Below are 24,693 nucleotides of genomic sequence, written 5' to 3'. Positions count from 1 at the left end.
CTATCATGGGGACCCCTACGGCAGGTGTCCCGGATTCAGGATTGTAGGGCTCAGGTCCCGGACTGACCAATATCTGAGGAGACTTTGGGGGTCCCTTCCATAAAGTCCAAAAATAGGGCAGATCCCTTCCTAGGATCACGTCATAGGGAAGAGTGTTAAGAAGTCCCACCTCATGTTGCACCTAACCGCAAGGTGCTGTGATGGTGACAATCCCTGTGGGATAGTCTCGGCGGTCCCCATGTATGCAAACCACCCCCACGGTACGTCCTGTGGCCTTTACTTTAGCCCTCAAGGTGGATCGCACAAGGGTCACTAAGCTTCCGGAATCCAACAATCCTGTAACCGGACATCCATTCACCTGTATTTGGCACAAGTGGGGCTCAGTCTCTGGGGGGACCAGGTCAGCGGTACACACCACCTGAGCATACATTGAACCCCGCCGGGTAACCCCACAATCCATGGGCTCCGTGGTGAGTGGACACTGGGCTTCCATATGTCCCACCCGGTGGCACCGCCAACATCTAATGGGGACGGAAACCCCCTTGACGGGTTGTCGTTTAGGGTACAGAACCTTCCGGACCTCAGGATTGGCGGCCGCGGCCTCAGACGGGACGGTAGGGGACTCCTGCACCGTTGTCAGCGGTGGGTCCTTGGCCCTAGGCTTGGAGGGGCCGGACCGACGGGCGGTACGCAAAGTCTCAGTGTCCCGTATCAAGTCCTGCGTAGCCACATGCCGCTCTACCAGGGATACTAATTGGTCCAGGGTACTCGGGTCACCCTGTCCTACCCACCGTTGAACGGTGACGGGTAAAGTGCGCACAAAACGATCCACTACTACCCTTTCCACCATCTGCGCCGGGCTCAGAGTGTCAGGCTGCAACCACTTTTTTACAAGATGCAATAAGTCATAGGCCTGGGAGCGTACGGGTTTGGCTTCCTCATAGAACCACTGATTTACCCGCTGAGCCCGTACATAGGTATTCACCCCCAACCGTGCCAGTATTTCGGCTTTTAGGGTCACATAGTCAATGGCGTCCTCGGTGCAGAGGTCCAGGTACGCTTTTTGGGGTTCCCCCGTCAGATAGGGCGACAATACCTCAGCCCACTGGGGGGTCGGCAGCTTTTCCCGCTCGGCCACCCGCTCAAACACCGCCAGGAACGCTTCCACATCATCCCCCGGGGTCATCTTTTGCAACGCTTGTCTCACCGCTTTCCGGACGCTGCCGTCATCACCCGGTCCCGGGGTTGTTGCTGCCGGTCCGGCACGGATCGACTTGGCCAGGAGAACCATCTGTTCTTGATGTCTTTGTTCCTGCAATTGTAAGGCTTGCTGCTGACGTGCATTGGCCTGAACCAGCTGTTCTTGGTGCGATTTCAAGGATTGGAGCAGGTGTGCATTGGTCTGTTGCTGCTGTGCATTAGCTTGTTGCTGCTGTGCATTAGCCTGAGCCAAATGCTTTAGTATGTCCTCCATGGCGTCGCTGGGTTTGGGCCGTAGTATAGCCGCTTGAATCCAGGACATGTGCTACCGGGTCACCAGAAAAGGAAGCTACACCTCACCGGCCGGGATGCCCGCCGATTCTCCACCATATGTGAGGTAGCACGGTCGGCTGCGCAGCAGAAGACACGGGATCCAGGCATTAAGTTTCACAGCACACGGTTTAATGTCCAAACAAGAATCCACACCAATATACATGTGCCTCTCCAGCAGAGAACTCAGGGAGTTGTGTTCACTCCCTCACTCCCTCACACCTGCCCTTGTTCCTGTTTCCATTTAACCCTTCCTTCAGCCTGTAGGAAAACAGCATTAACCCTAGAGTGGATTTACTTTCTATCATGGAGTGAGCACAACCGGGGCGAGACATACCGGCCGTCATAGATAACCCCGGTCACAGTCTCACAATATATATATATATATATATGCACACGTACATTATATATATTATTTTTTTATTTACCACGATAACATGTTTTCCAGGAACAGCATTACAGTTTTTATGAATATATGAATATTTATGAATATAGCAGTCCTCATTATTACCTGCCATTGTTCTTTTCTGTATATACACTACATGACTATGTCCGCAGGGGTCAGCTGTCTTATATTCCAGTTTTACTATTATATAAACCTAAGAAAAACCAAAGAAATAGGCGTGAGTATAAGTTGGTATACATGCAATGTGTAGGAGCACGTTCACACTGTGGCCATTTAAAGTGAACCTGTCAGATGCAATATGTGCCCAGAACCCTGAACGGGTCTGGGTGCACATTGCTAGTTCCTGCCTAACAGTCCCTGTATACACTAGCATAAAGAGATCTTTAGAAAAGTATTTCTAAAGATCTTTTATCGTATGCTAATGAGCAAGGGCACTAGCCCCCTGGGCGATAGTTCCCCTGGCTAGTTGAGCCCCATTAACATATTAGTGGGCCCCTGTGGGCGTGCTAACATGTTAATTAATGCACAGCATATTATGATACCCAGCGCAGATAAAGCATATGGTTAAAGACTGCAGCCCCCAGCCATGCGCTTATCTTGACTGTGTATCAAAATAAGAGGGACCGTATGCAGCTTTTAAAAATGATTTAAATAAATAATTTTAAAAAACAGCGTGTGCCCCTCACCCCAATTTTGAGACCCATCCATGATATAGCCGACAGCTAGGGGCTGGTATTCTCAGGTTCTCAGGCTGGGGAGTCCCATGCTTATTGGGCCCTGCCAGCCTAAAAATAGCAACCTGCATCCAACAAGGACTGTCTAATCCATTAGATGCGACAATCCCGGAACTTTACCCGACTCATCCCAATTGCCCTGGTGTGGTGGCAGCCGGGGTAATAAGGGGTTAATACAAGCTCACAGCTGCTACTAAACCCTAGATTAGTGATGGAAGGCCTCTATAAGACCCCCTGTTACTAATCTGTAAGTGAAAAGAAATAAACACAAACACCAAAAAAATCCTTTATTTGAAATAAAATACAAAAAAAACCCCCACCCTCTTTCACCCCTTTATTAACTTCAAAAATACCGCAATGAGCAGTGACTTTCTGCCGCCCCATGGTCCCGTTACCTTCAGGTCGTCTCAGGGTCTTCAGGAACGGCGCGTCCTGGGTCCTTCTGGTCACAGGTAGGTTGACTTCTATGGGATTTGTGATGCCACTTTCGGCATTGCGGTCAGGGCGACCACCACTGCATATTAGGGGACGCCTGAGGCTGATGTTGGATGCAGTTAGATGTAGTGGCCCCCCGAGAGTGAGGCTGGCCCCAGGGCCCAGTTTGGGTGTGTGGAACCACAGGTCGCAAAATGACTGACAAGCACAGCAAGAATGTCTTTCAGGGTTTTTACTCACTTCAGGTGGCAGGGGCTTCAGGCTGACTTATGAGGGTGGCTACTGACTCACCTTCCTAGCCCTCTTGTGTTTGTGGTGACCCAGACTTGTAGTCCTACGGGGTCACCCAGGGAAGTTGCTTCTGCCTGTTCTCCCCTTTTTCGGCCCGTTTGCTTGTAGCCTGAACCAGGTCACTCCGGCAGCTTGCCTCTTGTGAACTATGGGCCCTCTCGTTGCTACGTGGCTGCAGACTCTGTGGTGTTTTGGTGGAGGGTATGAAGTACCCCCACCTGCAGGTTGAGCAGGCCAACTGAATGGGCCCCTACTCTGGGGACCTGTACGCCGTGCGGGCAGGGTCCACTAGGCAGTCCCCGTACTCAGCCACCTCATTGCACTCCGGCCTCAGGTGGTTTTCGGGCGGCACTACCAGGTGGCCCTTTCTACCCCGCCAGAAGCAATGAACGGTGCAGTGTCTAGAAGGGCTCTGCTCACTGCTCTGCCCTCCAGATGCGACTTCTCACCTCCACTTCCTCTGACTGACTCTCTGCCTCTGCACACTCCTGTTCCCAGTAACACCACCCACCACTAGCTGGGCGGTGAGGGCCACGCCCCCTCCCTAAGTCTGCTCAGGGGTCCCCTCTAGCTGTGTGTGTGCTCCTGGTTACTAGTGTTCCGTGTGTCCACACCCCGGTCAGCCTTCTGGATTAGCTGTGTTGTACTGCCCCAGCATGGGTGCAGTACTCAGTGGTGCCTGACCAGGTCAGGGGCGCCACAACGTCACTCAGGTTATTTGTGGTCACAGTTAACGTTTCCCACGGTCTTCCAACTGTGACCGCAAATAACCTGAGTGACATCACTGCTCATCGCTGCAGCTTAATCGCTTGAAGCTTACAGCAGGTGGTCATGCCCACGTACTGCCATTTTATATGTAACAGAGGTGGATTCGTCATGGGACCTCGTGTGGATTAGGTTGGACCGGAGTGTTTTTAGAGTTAATAAAGAGGGTATTTTAATTTTTTTTTTTTTATATAAAGAATTTTTTCAGCGTTTGTGTTTATTTCTTTCCACTTATAGATTAGTAATGGGGGGGATCTCATAGATGCATTTCATTACTAATCTAGGGCGACAATCCTGGGCAGGCTGCTATTTTTAGGCTGGAGGGGCCCAATAACCACGGGTCTCCCCAGCCCGATCATATCAGCCCCCAGCTGTCACCTTTATCATGGCTGGGTATCAAAATTGCGGGGGACCGCACAAGTTTTTTTTAAAATTATTTCTTTACATAATTTTTAAAAAGCCGCATGCGGTCCCTCTTATTGTTATCTATAGCCAAGAAAAGCGCACGGCTAGGGGCGTCAGCCTGCAGCTGTATGCGTTATCTGTGCTGGGTATCATAATATGGGGTGACCCTTCACCAATTTATTTATTTATTTTTATACCAATACAGACGCACACACAGCGTCTGTGAGTTCTTGTAGTCAGACGCTGTCACTCAAGGTGGGGGTATGTCTGACTGCAACCAATCAGAGATTCGGGGGCTGCCGGTGGGTGGGGGAAGCAGTGCATATGTAGGAGCTTAGTGAGTGGCCACAGAGGTAGCGTTAGAGCTGCCCGGGAGACTTGGTAAGTATAACGCACTCTACTCCAATCCCCCTATCCCTTCTACTACCATTTTAAAGCGCCGGATTCAGATCCCCATAAACGTTTATGGGGACCGGCATCCGACCAATTATCCTTGATCAATTCCTGGCACGAACCATGTTTTGTTTTTTTTTTAAACCCAGTTGGACTCGCCGAACCATGGTATTTGTAAGTCCGCCCATCACTAATCATCAACCATTCACAAAAATATATGATCACGGGGGTCTAACTGCTGGGACATCCACCAATCATAAAAATTGATGAAGCGTGGACTACTGCTCCATTGACTGCAGTGGTTATGTTCCTCGACCAGTGTTGGTGTGATCGGTGGTTGTCCCAGGGGTGAGACCCAAGCAATCCTCTGGTCAGATAATACATGTAATTCCTGGGGTAAAGCCTTTTAAGATCCTGGGTTCCCATTCACTATATGTAACAGTGCAGCCACCTACCACGTGCCATGTATAATACCGATGTCTTGTGTGGCGGAGGGGCACGCGGCTGCCTATTCTTCCCCTATAGCTATGCTCCTGTATGGAATTATATAGGTCAGTATGTTCTTCTCATACAAAGTTGTTCATAGTATATACGGTAGTTTTGCAACTTTTTTTTTTTTCCAGAAATTTAACAATGACTGGTGGATAGGGCGGCTGGTGAAAGAAGGATGCGAAATAGGATTCATCCCAAGTCCGGTAAAGCTCGAAAACATGAGGCTTCAGCATGAACAAAAAGCAAAACAGGGGAAATTCTATACAAGGTATTAAAGGGTCTCCATCTACTTTATAACCTTTATAGCTGGTGTGTCCTCCCCGAACCCATCCACCATGGAGGACCGCGGACATCCACTGGTGTGTACGGCGCCATGTAAGGCGGGCTTTGCACGTTGCGACATCGCAAGCCGATGCTGCGATGTCGCACGCGATAGTCCCCGCCCCTGTTGCAGGTACGATATCTTGTGATAGCTGGCGTGGCGAAAATTATCGCTACGCCAGCTTCACACGCACTCACCTGCCCTGCGACCGTCGCTCTGGCTGGCGACCCGCCTCCTTCCTAAGGGAGCGGGTCGTGCGGCGTCATAGCGACGTCACACGGCAGGCGGCCAATAGCGGCGGAGGGGCGGAGATGAGCAGGATGTAAACATCCCGCCCACCTTCTTCCTTCCGCATAGCCACCGGCGGCAGGTAAGGAGATGTTCCTCGCTCCTGCGGCTTCATGGTGGTGAGATGAACAGGTATTATAAAATTCATCAAACAAAGATTACTATATGGTTTATAAATACAATGTAAATAGAAATAGATTATCAACATACAGAACAATAGAATAACACTCTTATTCCACAAATGGGTGCAGGTCAAAGCTTCAATATATCAATAATAAACTCCTGATCACTCCTGCTGAGATGTGTCAACTCAGCTGCATGGAGACTCACAGGAGGAATTTCCCATTAAACAGCGTTAACAGACAAAGCCTGTGACCAGCATCCCTGTAGAAAAGAGATCACTCACCCCTGGTAGTTGAAGTACCCAAGAAAAATGTGCCCCGACGCATGTTTCAATGTCTTCTTCAGGGGGCCGTAGAGCGTGCAGGATAGGCATACAGATTTTGGTGCAGATTTTGAAAAAAAAAGTGTCAAAAAAGACAGAGTGTGTACATAGCCTTATCGTTGCTTTTCTTGGCTCTGTGTATATGTTTTTCTTTTCTTGGCATCGCCGACATTTTTTACTCTTAAGGGGGCTTTACGCGCAGCGATATTGCTAGCGAGTATACCCGCCCCCGTCGTTTGTGCGTCACAGGCAAATCGCCGCCCATGGCGCACAATATCGTTACACGGACTTACCTGCCTAGCGACATGGCTGTGGACGGCGAACCACCTCCTTTCTAAGGGGGCGGTTCGTGCGGCGTCACAGCGGCGTCACTAAGCGGACGCCCAATAGAAGCGGAGGGATGGAGATGAGCGGCTGTAACATCCCGCCCACCTCCTTCCTTCCTCATTGCCGGCGGCCGCAGGTAAGCTGTAGTTCGTCGTTCCCAGGTTGTCTCACGTAGCGATGTGTGCTGCCTCGGGAACAACGAACGACCTGCGTCCTCAACAATCAACGATTTTTTGAAAATGAACGAAGTGTCAACGATGGACGATTTGGTGAGTATTTTCCATTGCTAATGACCGCTCGTTGGTGTCACACGCAACGACGTCGCTAACGATGCCGGATGTGTGTCACGGAATCCATGACCCCGGCGATATATCGTTAGATACGTTGTTGAGTGTATTGGGGCCTTTATAAGCAACCTGTACGTTTTGATTTCCTAAGTAAACAATATATTTTATGATATGATCTATTTTTCCCATAAATAAATGTCTTTGTGTTTTAGGGAAGTTCACAGACCCCTATTAGGATCAGATTATTTTTGGCGGCTTTGATATTCAGGCTTTGGCAGGGAAATAAAGTGCCGGATAGTTTCTTCAGTTTCATTGACATATTAAGAGACCACAAAGCTTAATGTGAACTCTCTGCTTTGTGGGGGCACAATAGAAAAACTTCAAGAATGTTGTGCACTTCGTCTTTTATAGACAAATATTTAATTTCACCGTTTCATTAGCGTCCAGATGACATATTTATGTATAAATGCCGATTATAGGAAGTGACATAATTCTATCTCTTTCTATGTAATAGTAAAACCGGGGCAAATTCTTCTTCCAGTTTGGGTGATGTGGTACCAAGCTCTAGAAGATCAACTCCACCATCATCTGGTAAGTCGTTCTCCTCAACAATCCCCCGACCTCTCTGACCTTAGAACTGAACGCTTATATTTTCAATAATTCCTACTTTTAGGAACTAATTGGTTGTCTTGGGGAATACATCCAAAGGTTGTCAGAGTAGTATAAAAAAAAAGAAGTAATGCTCATCTTTAGTGATCACCAGCAGCTCCTGGTCTCTGGGAGACCCTAATCTCATCCTGAAAATATGGAGTAATGTTTGGTTCCTCTGCGCTGACCAGACAAAATAAATCCAAAATTCTTAGGTAGGATGTGTGGTTTAATATCTATGCATTTCAAGACACTCTTGCCCCTTCATCAGGATAAAACCATTGTGCTAGTTTTCTGCCCTAGTGTTTTATCTAATCTCATCGTCACACAACAGAAATGGACAGACGTGCCCAATCACTAGCAAATCTGCCAAATTCCAATTTGACAAATTTGCTCAAATTTGGATAGAAAATTTGACTTGAATCTATTTTATTCAATCTGAATTGATTGAACATGATGGCTTTGGTTGGGAACCTGAACCTCACAGCTTTGGTTGGAAACCTGAATCTGATGGCTTTGGTTGGGAACCTGAACCTGATGGCTTTGGTTGGGAACCTGAACCTGATGGCTTTGGTTGGGAACCTGAACCTGATGGCTTTGGTTGGAAACCAGAACCTGACGGCTTTGGTTGGGAACCTGAACTTGATGGCTTTGGTAGGGGACCTGAACTTGATGGCTTTGGTAGGGAACCTGAACTTGATGGCTTTGGTTGGGAACCTTAACCTAATGGCTTTGGTTGTGAACCTGAACCTGATGGCTTTGGTTAGGAATCTGAACCTGATGGCTTTGGTTGGGAACCTGAACCTGACAGCTTTGGTTGGGAACCTGAACTTGATGGCTTTGGTTGGAACCTGAATCTGATGGCTTTGGTTGGGAACCTGAACCTGACAGCTTTGGTTGGGAACCTGAACTTGATGGCTTTGGTTGGGAACCTGATGGTTATGGTTGGGAATCTGAACCTGATGGCTTTGGTTGGGAACCTGAACCTGATGGCTTTGGTTGGGAACTTGAACTTGAAGGCTTTATTTGGGAACCTGAACTTGATGGCTTTGGTTGGGAACCTGAACTTGATTGCTTTAGTTGGGAACCTGATGGCTATGGTTGGGAATCTGAACCTGATGGCTTTGGTTGGGAACCTGATGACTTTGGTTGGGAACCTAAACCTGATGGCTTTGGTTGGGAACCTGAACCTGATGGCTTTGGTTGGGAACCAACCTGATGGCTTTGGTTGGGAAACTGAACTTGATAGCTTTGGTTGGAAATTTAAACTTGATGGCTTTGGTTGGAAACCTGAACTTGATGGCTTTGGTTGGAAACCTGACTCTTCTGCCGTAACAGCCTGATAATTTTCCACTGATTTCTTAAAGGGAACCAAACATCAGGATTTTCGTGTATAAGCTGCAGCCAGTGCAGTGCTGGCACTATCAGGCACAGTGTGTACAGGGTGCAGCTCGGGTGTTTAGGCAGTGAAATACAACTTTATAAAGTTTGAAATTTCGTGCACTTTTTGATTGCAGTGTGCACCTCTGCAGATAATGTCCGGGCGGGTTATGCAGGAGTTCCCCGCCCCCCCACCAGTCTGTTCCTCCCTCTCTCCTGATGTCCGGGCGGGTTATGCACGTGTTTCCCGCCCCCCCGTGCCGCCTGTTCCTCCCTCCCTCCCTCTGGCTGTATGTAAATATCTAATCTTCAGAAACATGGTGCCGGAGTGGGCCTCTGCGCATAGCGCTTATCTCCGGCGCCATGTTTCTGAAGCCCCCGCATTACACAACTTGGTGTCTGAGAGGGCGGCGCATGCGCTCTCGTTTCTTCACAGCCCGTTGTGACCGCGGGAGCGCGCGCGATTAGAACAGGACAGAACAGCTGACCAGAGGACGCGATTACCTGCTGCTCCTGTATCGTGCCGCCCCAGGACACCGGGCCAACACACCAGCCGGTGTGACATCGCTGTGGCGCCGCCCTCTCAGACACCAAGTTGTGTAATGCGGGGGCTTCAGAAACATGGCGCCGGAGATAAGCGCTATGCGCAGAGGCCCACTCCGGCGCCATGTTTCTGAAGATTAGATATTTACATACAGCCAGAGGGAGGGAGGTAGGAACAGGCGGCGCGGGGGGGCGGGGAACACGTGCATAACCCGCCCGGACATCAGGAGAGAGGGAGGAACAGGCTGGTGGGGGGGCGGGGAACTCCTGCATAACCCGCCCGGACATTATCTGCAGAGGTGCACACGTCAATCAAAAAGTGCACGAAATTTCAAACTTTATAAAGTTGTATTTCACTGCCTAAACACCCGAGCTGCACCCTAATGGTATGTACACACTGTGCATGATAGTGCCAGTACTGCACTGGCTGCAGCTTATACACGAAAATCCTGATGTTTGGTTCCCTTTAAGGCATCCGCTCGTTCTTCACTCTTTGCCGGTGACTTGTAGATCTTGGTGCATGTTGTAATGTCATGACATGCTCTACCTCACGAAGTTACATACAGTCATATGAAAAAGTTTGGGCACCCCTATTAATGATAACCTTTTTTCTTTATAACAATTTGGATTTTGCAACAATTATTTCAGTTTCATATATCTAATAACTGATGGACTGAGTAATATTTCTGGATTGAAATGAGGTTTATTGTACTAACAGAAAATGTGCAATCCGCATTAAAACAAAATTTGAACAGTGCAAATCCATCTGACTTCCATTTAACTGGATTCAAGTGAATCAAAATCCCAAACATTTGGATTTTCTAGAATCCACGAATTTTGGGATGTTCCAAAATAATATGCTCAGTTTAGATTCAATTCACTCATCCTTATCAAGCAGCGATAGACTTGGAGACATTTTTGTTGTGTTGACCAGGAAGAAGACCACAGACTGAGAGCTGCTGGGTATCTATGAGAATAATTTTTTGTCTCCAGTCTGAGCCTTTTTTAAAGTAGTTCTCTCCCCGATAATCTTTTTACTAACGCTTAGTGTTCAGTATTTCTCCTGTGCATTAGAGACACAGAAATCCATGTGCTGTGTTATATACAGGGCCCAAGCTGTCTGACTCTTTCCAAGTAAACTTTTATGATATATTCTTTGAATACTACAAGATGTACAGTATATACAGTCATGGCCGAAAGTGTTGGCACCCTTAAAATTGTTGCAGAAAATGAAGTATTTCTTTAAAGTATTTGAAGTAATTACATGTTTTGTTATACACATGTTTATTTCCTTTGTGTGTATTGGAACAAAAAAGAAACACAGAAGAAAAGGAAAATTGGACATAATTTCACAGAAAAATCCAAAAATGGGCCGGACAAAATTGTTGTCCCCCTCAACTTAATACTTGGTTGCACACTCTTATGAATAAATAACTGCAATCAATCGCCTCCTATAACCGTCCACAAGCTTCTTACTCCTCTCACCTGGAATTTTGGACTCTTTATAAACTGCTCCAGGTTTCTAATATATTTGAAGGTGTCTTCTCCCAACAGCAAATTTAAGATCTCTCCACAGGTGTCACTGGGATTTAGATCCGGACTTATTGCTGCCACTTGGAAACTTGCCAGTGCTTTGTTTCTATCTTTTTGGGGGCTTCTTGAAGTATGTTTAGGGTTATTGTCCTGCAGGAAGACCCAAGACCTAAGATGCAAACTCAGCTTTCTGACACTGGGCACTTCATTGCCACCCAAAATCCTTTTGGTGATCTTCAGATTTCTTTTGATGCCTTACAAACAGTCAAGGCCCCCAGTGCCAGAGGCAGCAAAACAACCCCCAAAATATCTTTGAACCTCTGCCATGTCTGACTGTAGGTACTGTGCTCTTTTCTTTGTACGCCTCATTCCATTTTCAGTAAACAGTACAATTGTCTTCATTTACTCCTGGCTCAGCTGTAGCTGAGCTTTTTTTTAGTTTCACATTTCTGCTACAGGTCACATTAGGGGTTAATCCCTCCTGCCTCGTTCTGGAGGTCAGGCCACTATATTATGGCACTGCTTCTCTGGAGCTATGCCAGTGATATTTCCAGCTCTGCTGTGTTCTGCTTGTGAGTGACCTGTTGTCTGCTCTGCCCCCTCCTGACCTCCATGTTCACCTGACCTGTTGTTGACCTCTGTTCCCGTCTGTTGGTGTCTCTCCCGTTGTCTCCCTGTTTGTTCCTCATCTGCTTACCTTGATTCCATTCCTGTCCTCTTCCCATTCTTCCCCGCTTCTGAGTTCTGACTTCCCGGCTACTAACTCCTTGCTTCCATCTGACTACGTTTTGACTTTACCCTTGTGTATTTACAATTCTACTGCCATCTGGTGGGCTTGACTGGTATTACCTCTGCTAGGGAATACTCTGCTCATACGTTTTCTCCACTCTACCGCCCTCTAGTGGTTTACCTGCTAACTACCTTCTCAGGTAGTTTCAGGAATCTTCTATGTACCACTTTAGTGCGCTGTACTGCTTTAGGACATCTAGAGTACAGCTTGACAAGAATGGTGTGCTTTATCCAAAAAGTTCTATCTTGGTCCCATCTGTCCACAAAACGCTTTTCCAGAAGGATTTTGGTTACTCGCGTACATTTTGGCAAACTGCAGTTTCGTTTTTCTTAGGTTTCTGTGTTTGCAGTGGGGTCCTCCTGGGTCTCCTCCATAGCGTTTCATTTAATTTACATGTGGACGGATAGTTTGCGCTGATACTAATGCACCCTGAGCCTGCAGGACAACTTTAATTTGTTTGGACCTTGATTGGGGCTTATTCACCATCCAAACTATCCTATGTTGCAACCTTTCATCAATTTATCTCTGCTGTCCACATCCGGGGAGATTAGCTCAAGTGCCATGGGTTGTAAAGTTCTTCATTATGTTGTACACCGTGGACAAAGGTCTCTGAAGATGGACTTGTAACCTTCAAATTGTTATTTTTTAGCAATTTTGGTTCTGAAGTCCTCAGACAGTTCACTTGATTATGTTAAGCACCGTATACAAAGGAACATCAAGATCTCTGGAGATAGACTTGTAAACTTGATCTTGATGATATTTTTCAACAATTTTGGTTCTCAAGTCTTCAAACTTACACAAACACACAACGCAAATATTGAGTCAACTTCTTTCCATTTTATCTGGTTTCAGGTGTGATTTTCATATTGCCCACACCTGTTACTGCCACAGGTGTATTTGAACGAGCATCTTATGCTTGAAACAAAGTTGTTTACACTCCTTTCTGGAAAGGTGCCAACAAATTTGTTAGGCCCATTTTTGAGGATTTGTGTGAAATGATGTCCAATTTGCCTTTTTTCTTAGTTTTTATTTGTGTTGTTCTAATACACACAAAGGAAACAAACATGTGTATAACAAAACTTGTAATTGCAATAATTCTCTAGAAGAAATATTTCATTTTCTGGAAAAATTTCAAGGGTGCCAACACTTTTGGCGATGACTATAGCGATACTCCAACAATAATAAAAGCTGAACAGATAGACTGTGCATAGCTCCATACATGCACTCTCCTGTCCATTTTTCCTTTTGCACCCTCTGTTACCCTATACACTACTCTGTTGCAGAGAGAAACAAGAGCCAGGGGCACATGAGGGTGTGACATTTTCTAAAATCTGTAGAAGTTGGAGCACATTTATGTTTGAATCAATTAGTGTTGTGAAGTCCCTATATGTTTGGCATTGATCTCCATGCTAGTTGAGTGAAAAAAAAAAATCACACCCCCTGCGGATTACACTTCTGTGGACCACACCCCTGCGGATCAAATCCATGCAGACCACACCCCTGCGGACCAAATTCACGCAGACCACACCCCTGCGGACCAAATTCACGCAGACCACACCCCTGCGGACCAAATTCACGCAGACCCCACCCCTGCGGACCAAATTCATGCAGACCGCACCCCCGCGGACCAAATTCACGCAGACCACACCCCTGCGGACCAAATTCACGCAGACCACACCCCTGCGGACCAAATTCACGCAGACCACACCCCTGCGGACCAAATTCACGCAGACCACACCCCTGCGGACCAAATTCACGCAGACCACACCCCAGCGGACCAAATTCACGCAGACCACACCCCTGCGGACCAAACCCATGCAGACCACACCCCTGCAGACCTTTTCTTCGCAGCGATTTTCTGTTTGTAGACTGTAAAAAGTTTTTTAGTTAGGGATTGACTTATTTATAGTGATTATTATATTGTAAGAAATGTTTTTTCAGCTAATAGATAATAGTTTAACATAATAAATTCATGTCCTGTTACTATTTTACCAATTTCATTTAAAGGGGCATTCCAGTTTTGGCATTTTGATTAAATAAACTACTCCTTAGATATTTACAGACTATGTAAATGAAAAATTATACTTTCTAGTAGTTGACCTTGCCCATGAAGTGTGGTATAAATGTGACTAAAAATTAATGTGTCTTTATGGAAGCTTTTACATGTATATAATCAATAAGAAAACCCCTTTAAATGGGAATTTGAGTCAAACATTGATGGTCCCTTGTTAAAGGGTTATTCTCAACATTGAAAGTCATTACCTATACATAGGATAGGTTACAACTTGAGGGTTCCTCCCTCGGGAACCCACACTAATCTCAAGAACAGGGCTCTGAAATGCCCCATTAGATTGGATCTATGGCCACACATGCCCTCCTCCACTCCATTCATCTAGAAATAGCCGAGTACATGGCATTTCCGAGACCCTTTCAGCAGTTGGACCCCCATGGATTAACATGGATAGGTGTTGGCTTTCAATGTTGAGAAGGTGCCACCACCTGGATCACCGATCAGAACAGCGCCATACGTAAGAGTATGGCTGTCCCTGGTATTGCAGTCTGGCCTCCATTCTGCAGATCAGTGGTGATCGGTTCACGAAATCAAAGTTTGGATCATCTGAGTTCCCTTTGGTTACCTAATTGTCTTTTGCTTGTGTGCGTTGACTTGCGCCTTCGATGATATTATGTGTGACTGCATTTTTCTTCTCCATCTGATAACCATACATAATTTGTCTGTATGTAGCTATAGACTTAGATGCCACTGGCTTAGAGGCAGAAGAGATTGAAATTCCAGCAAACCATCGCTCCCCTAAACCCAGTGTAAACAGTTTAACATCACCCCACATGAAAGAGAAAAGAATGCCTTTTTTTAAGAAGGTAACCGCCAGCTCCGGCCGGTCGCGCACCATCTGTCCAGCTGCTACGCGCCACATTTCAAGTCCTGTTTAACGTCTTTGTCTCTCGAGATGTCAATAACATGCATGCCTTGTTGTTCTCTGTTTCCTTTTCATGCTGCTTGTAGCTAAACAGAAGCAAAAATCGGTAAGTTCACGTAGACGTAGATTTTACAATTCAAAAAATCCATGGAGCCTCTGTTAGGAGTCTCGACACAGAAACTAGCAAGATATCCCTCCGGGAAGGACCTAGCCAAGGAGTGGCTCTTTTTAGGAGACCACCATAACCACCATATTAAGTGGCCCTTTTAGTCAATATCCAACTCTTTGACAAGTTTAAAGATATGACAAGGGAAATACCAAGTTCAGGTATCCATCCACAGACAGCTGTTTCGGGGTATTGCCCCTCATCAGTGTGGAGTAGGATTCTGATCAGGTGGGAGCAATGCCTAGTAGACCAGCAAGACAAAACAATCACTGATCTCGGGGAGACCAGCCAGATAAAACACTGCCGACAGCCAGCGAGGGCGCTCAACACAGTGAAATCCTAGGTGCATTACCCCCTAGGATGCACCTAGGATTTCACTGTGTTGAGCGCCCTCGTTGGCTGCCGGCATCACGAGGATCCGTGCCTGTACCCCAGCAGTGCCGTCTTCTGATGTGCCAAACATTAGAAGAACTAGCCATTTTAAATCTCCAGTAGTCCAGGGTAGTTTGAGTTACTGTAGATGGCCTGGGTTGGCCACTTTTGGGGGACAATTATTTTTTTCTACTTAAAGAGGACCAACCAACAGGATTTTCATATATAAACTAAAGCCAGTGCTATACTGGCACTATCATGATGATTCCATACATACCTATAGCTGTGAGATCGGATGTATACTTTCTGAAATATAGGCAAGCAAAGGTTGAGAAATGCACTGTTCAGGCCCCGTTACACGCAACGACATCGCTAACGAGATATTGCTGGGGTCACGGAATTCGTGACGCACATCCGGCCTCGTTGCGTGTGACACCTACGAGCGACCGCTAACTATCAAAAATACTCACTTGATCATTGACACGTCGTTCATTTCCCAAATATCGTTGCTGGTTCAGGACGCAGGTTGTTCGTCGTTCCTGAGGCAGCACACATCGCTACGTGTGACACCCCGGGAACGACGAACATCACCGTACCTGCGTCCTGTCAGTAACGAGGTGGGCGTGTCATTAATGCGGCTGGGCTCCGCTCCTTCGCTTCTATTGGCGGGCTGCTGTGTGACGTCACTGTGACGGCGCACGAACCTCCCCCTTAATGAAGAGGTTGTTCGCCACCCACAGCGACATCGCCAGGAAGGTAAGTCTGTATGACGGGGCCTAGCGATTTGCCCGTGATGCACAAACGACGGGGGCGGGTGCTTTCACGAGCGACATCGCTAATGATGTCACTGCATGTAAAGCAGCCTTTACTTGATTGATAGCAGCTACGGAATATCTAATAGGTGGGTCGGGTTTTGCTAGTTATTCCCGCCCCTGTCTGCTGCCTGTCCTTCCTCCCTCTTTAATAACCGAGACAGCGGGAGTTTGCCCAGGCTTTTTTTTTTTTTTATAGCTCTTCTACTTACCAGAATTGTCAATCACAAAGGAGATCCCGCCCTTCCAGAAACCGGGAAGTGAGGAGACTGAAGACTCCATAGCTCTGAGCTGCTCAAGAGGCACCTTGAGAATAGCCCTTTAATTCTTAGCCTAAATACCCCACCAAATTCATCCCCATATACAGCAGGATAGAGGGATCATAAATTCCATCTACACCTAAAAAAGGAAACCTTTTAAAACAGATATATAAAGTTAGGTCAGATCTCTAATATTCCATAGCTGTGTAGGGCGAGTGCTGTAGATCCACACGGCCTTATGTCTTTACAACTGGCTTTTGTTGCTTTATGTGCTTTACAGTATATACATTTTCTGCTGATGTTTTCTGTGTCTGTCTCACGTTGTTTGTTTTATAATATAACCGTACTAAAATTGTGAAAAATGTCAATGAAAAAATGTGAAAAAAAATGACCTGTGCAAAGTTTCTAACATTCTCAATGATTCTAACACTGCGTTTTATGTGTTAACCATTGATTGTAATTCTATCTTGTGGATGCTTTATTACAGTATAAACATGCCGTCTGTTGTTACAAATGATTTATGCCCTATAGGTGTATAAATAACGTACATATAAAGTTAAGTGACTGTGTAAATATTACTTATCTAGTATTGGGTTCAAAATTCTCCAGGTTATTGCTAAAATAATACAAAACATTGCCAAACTGTAGATGTTGTAGCAAAGCAATATCGGGCATGTTGCATTTTAACATGCCCGATCCCTTTATTCTCATAGTGTTTGGAAGCGGCATACATCCCTCTCGCCATAAATGTCTGTACTGAGATAATCCCTTTAATAGAAGTGTATAATCAGAAAATGACCTACTGTTTAAATTAGTTTTTTTTGTGTTGCATACAGTACAGACCAAAAGTTTGGACACACCTCTTCATTCAAAGAGTTTTCTTTATTTTCATGACTCTGAAAATTGTAGATTCACATTGAAGGCATCAAAACTATGAATTAACACATGTGGAATGAAATACTTAACAAAAAAGTGTGAAACAACTGAAAATATGTCTTATATTCTAGGTTCTTCAAAGTAGCCGCCTTTTGCTTTCATTACTGCTTTGCACACTCTTGGCATTCTCTTGATGAGCTTCAAGAGGTAGTCACCGGAAATGGTTTTCGAACAGTCTTGAAGGAGTTCCCAGAGATGCTTAGCACTTGTTGGCCCTTTTGCCTTCACTCTGCGGTCCAGCTCACCCCAAACCATCTCGATTGGGTTCAGGTCTGGTGACTGTGGCGGCCAGGTCATCTGGCGTAGCCCCCATCACTCTCCTTCTTAGTCAAATAGCCCTTACACAGCCTGGAGGTGTGTTTGGGATCATTGTCCTGTTGAAAAATAAATGATGGTCCAACTAAACGCAAACCGGATGGAATAGCACACCGCTGCAAGATGCTGTGGTAGCCATGCTGGTTCTGTATGCCTTCAATTTTGAATAAATCCCAACAGTGTCACCAGGAAAGCACCCCCACACCATCACACCTCCTCCTCCATGCTTCACGGTGGGAACCAGGCATGTAGAGTCCATCCGTTCACCTTTTCTACAAAGACACGGTGGTTGGATACAAAGATCTCAAATTTGGACTCATCAGACCCAAGCACAGATTTCCGCTGGTCTAATGTCCATACCTTGTGTTCTTTAGCCCAAACAAGTCTCTTCTGCTTGTTGCCTGTCCTTAGCAGTGGTTTCCTAGCAGCTATTTTAACATGAAGGCCTGCTGCACAAAGGCTCCTCTTAACAGTTGTTCTAGAGATGTGAAGGTGTGTCCAAACTTTTAGTCTGTACTGTATATGCATATTTTTTACATTTTTTGTAATATTTTTCATTTATATCACAATCTTTATTAAAAAAGAAAATTAGCAGTCTTTCAATTTTCACACTGTACACTAGGGCTATTTTAGATTCATACTTCCTGTCCTTTCAGAAAGAGTTTTCAGCAGTTTCCTTATCATCAGAGAGAGGAGTATAATGACAGGTAACATGTCTATACTTAGCTGATAACACACAATCGAGCAGTCACAATAGGGGATGTCACAGCTCACCTACTCCCTCTCATTTCTCAAAGACTTCCTTATCAGAGGCAGATTAAAATGACCAGTAACACGTCTATACACAGCTGATAAGGCGCCGCTCACATCAGCGGTATTTTGCCGCAGGGTCGGATCTAGTACAAATGCGTTTTAGCTCAATTCACCTCCAATGGAGTCGCGGCAAGATGCGGTCACATGCACCGCATGTGACCGTGATTCCATAGGAAATGAATGAAGCTGAAACGCATTTGTACTGGATCCGGCCCTGCGGCAAAATACCGCTGATATGAGCGCAACCTAACACTGGATCCAGCAATCACAATACCGAATGTCACAGCTCACCTCAACCCCCTCTCTTCACAATGACTTCATTATCAGAGGCAGGTTATAATGACAGGTAACATGTCTATACACAGCTGATAACACTGTATTCAGCAATCACAATACGGGATGTCACAGCTCACCTCCTCAGCCTCTCTTCACAATTACTTCCTTATCATCAGAGGCAGATTATAATAACAGGTAACATGTCTAGACACAGCTGATAACACAGGTTCCAGAGATCACAGCAATAGGTGATGTCACAGCTCAACTCTTCCCCCTCTCTTCTCAATAACTTCCTTATCATCAGAGGCAGATTACAATGACAGATAGTACATCTATACACATCTGATAACACTAGATCCAGCAATCACAATAGGAGATGTCACAGCTCACCTCATCCATCTTTCTTCACAATGACTTTTGCACGCGCTCATTAGATACTTCAATACAAGGAACAGGGTCAGAGTCAGTCTATTGCAGCTAATGTACGTGTGGATTTCCTGAAACAGGAAGTTACTCTAAAAAAAACCCCTAGCAGCCAATGTGAAAATTTGCAAGACTTCTACATTTCCATTTTTAATAAAGATTGTGAAATGGGGAAAAAAATTAGCCAACATTTTTTTTACACAATAGGTCATTTTCTGATTACACATTCCTGTTAATTCAATCCTTTCTTTAACATCTTGATCAACAGTTGATAATTAAATTAAATATTAATTCTTTAACCGCTTCAAGGCCATAAAAACAGGGTGGTCCAAAAGTAGGTGGACCGTGTAAAGTGAAACTGACTCAGTTGCCCTTAGCAACCAATCAGATTCCACTTTTCATTCTTCACAGACTCTTTGGAAAATGAAAGGTGGAATCTGATTGGTTGCTAAGGCCATCTGAGTCAGTTTCACAGATAAATCTCCCCCAAATCTGTTTTCTTTTCAGATAATTCAGATAACCCATAATGGCAAATAGTTTACATACAGATCAAAGAAAATGGAGTTTAAAAAAAGCATTAGAAATCTCAAAATGCTGAAACCGTTAGAGCAAATTGTTATTATTTTCTGTCCACCTACTTTTGGACCACCCTGTATAAGGCGCAAGGGGTAAGCGGGTATATTGAGCGGGCTCACGCGATGAGCCCGCCCCATACTCGACAGTTAATGGCTGTGTGTTACAGCCAGGACCTGCTGCTAATTATTGTGGGTGGAGTGGAGCAGTGCTCCACCCATGATTGTTAACCTGCTAAATCCCGCTGTCAAACTCTGACAGCAGGAATTAACGCACACCAGCATGGGATCGCACCATTTTAAACACCCATCAGCGCACCCGTGACATGATCGTGGGTCGCCAATAGGTGAAAGCTACCTGCGGCTTCAAAGGAGACTGTGATTTCTGCTATATAAAGCAATGCTGTGGTATTGCTGTATGTAGCACAAGTGATCTGACGATCACAGCTTCGAGATCCCTAAGGGGACTATTAAGAACAGTAAAAAGTAAAGGAAAATGTTGTAAAAAAATATTTAAAAAACCCCCCCCTTCAAAAAAATAAAAGGTCAAATCGCCCCCTTTTTGCAGCATTAAAAATGAAGATAAGAAAATAAAAAAATATCAATATTTGGCATCACCGTGTTCGGAAAAACTGATCTTCAAAATCTAAAAATAATTAATACAATATGTAACAAAAATTAAAAAATGACAAAATTACGGGTTTTTTTTGGTCCCTGCAATACCACAAAAAATGCTGTGACATGCGATCAAAGTTTCATATCTATTCCAACATGGTATCAATAAAAACTTCTTGCACCTCAAAAAATAAGCCATCTCCCGACTCCATTGACTGAAAAATAAATATGTTACAGGTCTTGGAAAATGGCGACACAACCCTCAAATTGGCTGGGTTGCGATGGGGTTAATTAAAAGGGTTTTATCAAGTTACTAGCCTATCCTCCATCAATAGGATTAAGGAATAGTCATTGATTGTTGGACATCCATCCTTTGGGACCCTCAGAGAATCATGGCTTTGAAGAACCTCATCTGAAAGTAGCCACGATCCACTGTGCACAAATTTGCTCCATTCATTCTTTACGGGACTGCTAGAAGTACCCAATAATGTAGTATCTTGGCCACGTCCACCAGTCCTAAAGGTAGTGAATTGAGCAGAAATGTGCTTAATCGATTCACCACCTCATTCAGACGTGGCTCCTTAAAGCCCCATTCTCAGGATTGGCGAAGTTACCAGTGGTCAGACCCCAAAATAATCCATATGTTATCCTATCCCATTGGGAGAAACCCTTAAATTCATGACTTTACAGGGAGTTCTTAGAGGGATTGTCCAGAATTTTCATAGTTTCATAGTGTTTAAGGTTAAAGGTAGACTTAAAGGCTACTTTACACGCTGCGATATTGGTCCCGATATCGCTAGCGTGGGTACCCGCCCCCATCTGTTGTGCGACACGGATAAATCGCTGCCCGTGCCGCACAACATCGCGCAGACCCGTCACACATACTTACCTGCCCGGCGACGTCGCTGTAACCGGCGAAACGCCTCCTTTCTAAGGGGGTGGTCCGTGCGGCGTCACAGCGACGTCACTGAGCGGCCGCCCAATAGAAGTGGAGGGGCGGAGATGAGTGGCCGGAACATCCCGCCCACCTCCTTCCTTCCTCATAGCGGCCGGGAGGCAGGTAAGGAGAGGTTCCTCGTTCCTGCAGCGTCACACGCAGCGATGTGTGCTGCCGCAGGAGAGACGAACTACATTGTTACTGCTGCGGTAACGATAATCAAGAACGGACCCCCATGTCACTGATGAGCGATTTTGCATGTTTTTGCAACGATGCAAAATCGCTCATCGGTGTCACACGCAGCAACATCGCTAATGCGGCTGGATGTGCGTCACAAATTCCGTGACCCCAACGACTCCGCATTAGCGATGTCGCAGCGTGTAAAGCCCCCTAAAGTCTATCGAGATCAACCCATGACCTAACCTAAGAAGGAAAAAAAAAATGCTACAATGTGAAAGGGGAGACATGGGTTCTAAAGGGATTTTAGTCTGGACAATCTTCCAGATTTCTTCGGGCAGCATGTGCAATGACTTTCTGAAATTTCCATGAGATGAATGGGAGAAGTGCAGAAAGTTCCTCCACAAGATCATACAATCTTGCCGCCAGGAATGAGAAAAGCAAATTGGGTTTCCAACCTGTGCCCAGTTACCGAATTATCAAAGATTTAGGATTATCAGATGATGGAAGAAAGCATAAAAATGTACTGAAGATAAATCAATATAAAATAAAACATTCTACTATAATATACAATAGAGGAGTCTGGTAAAAAAAAAACATAACAATTTATATATATTTACAGTGCCTTGCGAAAATATTTGGCCCCTTTGAATTTGTCAACCTTTTCCCACATTTCAGGCTTCAAACATAAAGATAAAAATGTTAATGTTCTGGTGAAGAATCAACAACAAGTGGACACAATTGTGAAGTTGAACGAAATTTATTGCTTATTTTAAACTTTTATAAAAAATAATAAACTGAAAATTGGAGCGTGCAATATTATTCGTCCCCTTTAAGTTAATACTTTGTAGCGCCCCCTTTTGCTGCGATTACAGCTACAGTCGCTTGGGGTATGTGTCTATCAGTTTTGCACATCGAGAGACTGAAATTCTCGCCCATTCTTCCTTTGTAAACAGCTGGAGCTGAGTGAGGTTGGATGGAGGCGTTTGTGAACAGCAGTTTTCAGCTCTTTCCACAGATTCTCGATTGGATTCAGGTCTGGACTGTGACTTGGCCATTCTAACACCTGGATACGTTTATTTGTGAACCATTCCATTGTAGATTTTGCTTTATGTTTGGGATCATTGTCTTGTTGGAAGACAAATCTCCGTCCCAGTCTCAGGTCTTTTGCAGACTCCAACAGGTTTTCTTCAAGAATGGTCCAGTATTTGGCTCCATCCATTTTACCATCAATTTTAACCATCTTCCCTGTCCCTGCTGAAGAAAAGCAGGCCCAAACCATTATGCTGCCACCACCATGTTTGACAGTGGGGATGGTGTGTTCACGGTGATGAGCTGTGTTGCTTTTACACCAAACATATCGTTTGGCATTGTGCTCAAAAAGTTTGAGTTTGGTTTCATCTGACCAGAGCACCTTCTTCCACATGTTTGGTGTCTCCCAGGTGGCTTGTGGCAAACTTTAAACACACTTTTATGGATCTCTTTGAGAAATGGCTTTCTTCTTGCCACTCTTCCATAAAGGCCAGATTTGTGCAGTGTACGACTGATTGTTGTCCTATGGACAGACTCTCCCACCTCAGCTGTAGATCTCTGCAGTTCATCCAGAGTGATCATGGGCCTCTTGGCTGCATCTCTGATCAGTCTTCTCCTTGTTTGAGATGATAGTTTGGATGGACGGCCGGGTCTTGGTAGACTTTCAGTGGTATGATACTCCTTCCATTTCAATATGATCACTTGCACAGTGCTTCTTGGGATATTTAAAGTTTTGGAAATCTTTTTTATAACCAAATCCGGCTTTAAACTTCTCCACAACAGTATCATGGACCTGCCTGTTGTGTTCCTTGGTCTTCATGATGCTCTCTGTGCTTTAAACAGAACACTGAGACTATCACAGAGCAGGTGCATTTATACGGAGACTTGATTACACACAGGGGGCTTATATTTATCATCATCAGTCATTTAGGACAACATTGGATCATTCAGAGATCCTCAATGAACTTCTGGAGTGAGTTTGCTGCACTGAAAGTAAAGGGGATGAATAATATAGCACACCCCAATTTTCATTTTTTTATAAAAATGTAAAATAAGCAATAAATTTCGTTTACATTCACAATTGTGTCCACTTGTTGTTGATTCTTCACCAGAACATTACAATTTTTATCTTTATGTTTGAAGCCTGAAATGTGGGAAAAGGTTGAAAAATTCAAGGGGGCTGAATACTTTCGCAAGGCACTGTGTGTGTATATATATATATATATCAAGATATATTCTCATACTGGAAACATTTTAACAGATTGAATGTCATACTAATGCAATTCTTATTCTCTTCATGTGTTAAACTTCTGTTCTTGTTGCCCATGTTTTTCCGTTTTTGTACAGACAGAGCACATTCCTCCTTATGATGTAGTGCCTTCTATGAGACCCGTAGTCCTAGTGGGGCCTTCTTTAAAAGGATACGAGGTAAGAAACGAAGAATAAAGTACAAAATGACATCATATGAGTCACTTTTTAAAAAAAAATAAAATAAATTTGCTCAGTATCCTACCTGCCTTGAGTAGTATCATTACTCTGCCCGGAGAAGTCATGGCTGCCACCAGAAATTTCTGGCTTTCACACAAAGGCTGCTTTCATACATCATTTTTTTGCCATCAGGAATAATCTGTTGCCGCCGGATTCGTTTTTTTCACCCATAGACTTTCATTAGCGCCGGAAGGCCTTGCGTTTCATCCGTTTTTTGCCGGATCCGGCAAAATTTACTTGTCCGGCGGCCGGATGAAACGTTGAAGTGAACGTTTTTGTGTCCGGCAAAAAAAAATGGATCCGGCGCCGTACAGCATGTTTTATATATACGTATACGGCGTAATGCGCCAAAAAAGCCGGATTCGGCTGCCGGATCCGTGTTTTTGAACTGAGCATGCTCAGAATCACACCAGATCTGTTAAACTGAAGGAACTGATGGAAAAAACTAATGCAACTGATCCGTTTTTTCGCCGGATCCGTCGCATCAGTTTTTTTCTCCACATTGTCCCTGATGCCAAAAAACTGATGTGTGAAAGCAGCCTTAGTTTC

At 45.0% G+C, this 24,693-nt stretch overlaps 1 protein-coding gene across 6 annotated transcripts in view; it reads left to right on the top strand.

The window, feature by feature from the left end:
- CACNB2 (calcium voltage-gated channel auxiliary subunit beta 2) overlaps positions 1-24,693 on the top strand; it is a 462,222-nt gene that overhangs the window by 394,851 nt on the left and 42,678 nt on the right. For 4 of the 6 annotated variants that reach the window (XM_075315584.1, XM_075315587.1, XM_075315589.1 and 1 more), the window contains 4 exons: positions 5,583-5,719; positions 7,635-7,711; positions 14,758-14,891; positions 24,004-24,084. In XM_075315584.1, coding sequence (XP_075171699.1) covers positions 5,583-5,719; positions 7,635-7,711; positions 14,758-14,891; positions 24,004-24,084 — 429 coding nt within the window. Of the gene's footprint in view, positions 1-5,582; positions 5,720-7,634; positions 7,712-14,757; positions 14,892-15,036; positions 15,057-24,003; positions 24,085-24,693 lie in introns of all 6 variants that reach the window. The other 2 variants (XM_075315586.1, XM_075315590.1) reach the window with 1 other exon arrangement.

The sequence above is a fragment of the Anomaloglossus baeobatrachus genome, chromosome 6 (genome assembly GCF_048569485.1).
Source record: "Anomaloglossus baeobatrachus isolate aAnoBae1 chromosome 6, aAnoBae1.hap1, whole genome shotgun sequence".
Classification (NCBI taxonomy): Eukaryota; Metazoa; Chordata; class Amphibia; order Anura; family Aromobatidae; genus Anomaloglossus; species Anomaloglossus baeobatrachus.
The sequence above is the reverse complement of the archived record's forward strand: the minus strand, read 5'-3'. Positions and strand labels throughout refer to the sequence as shown.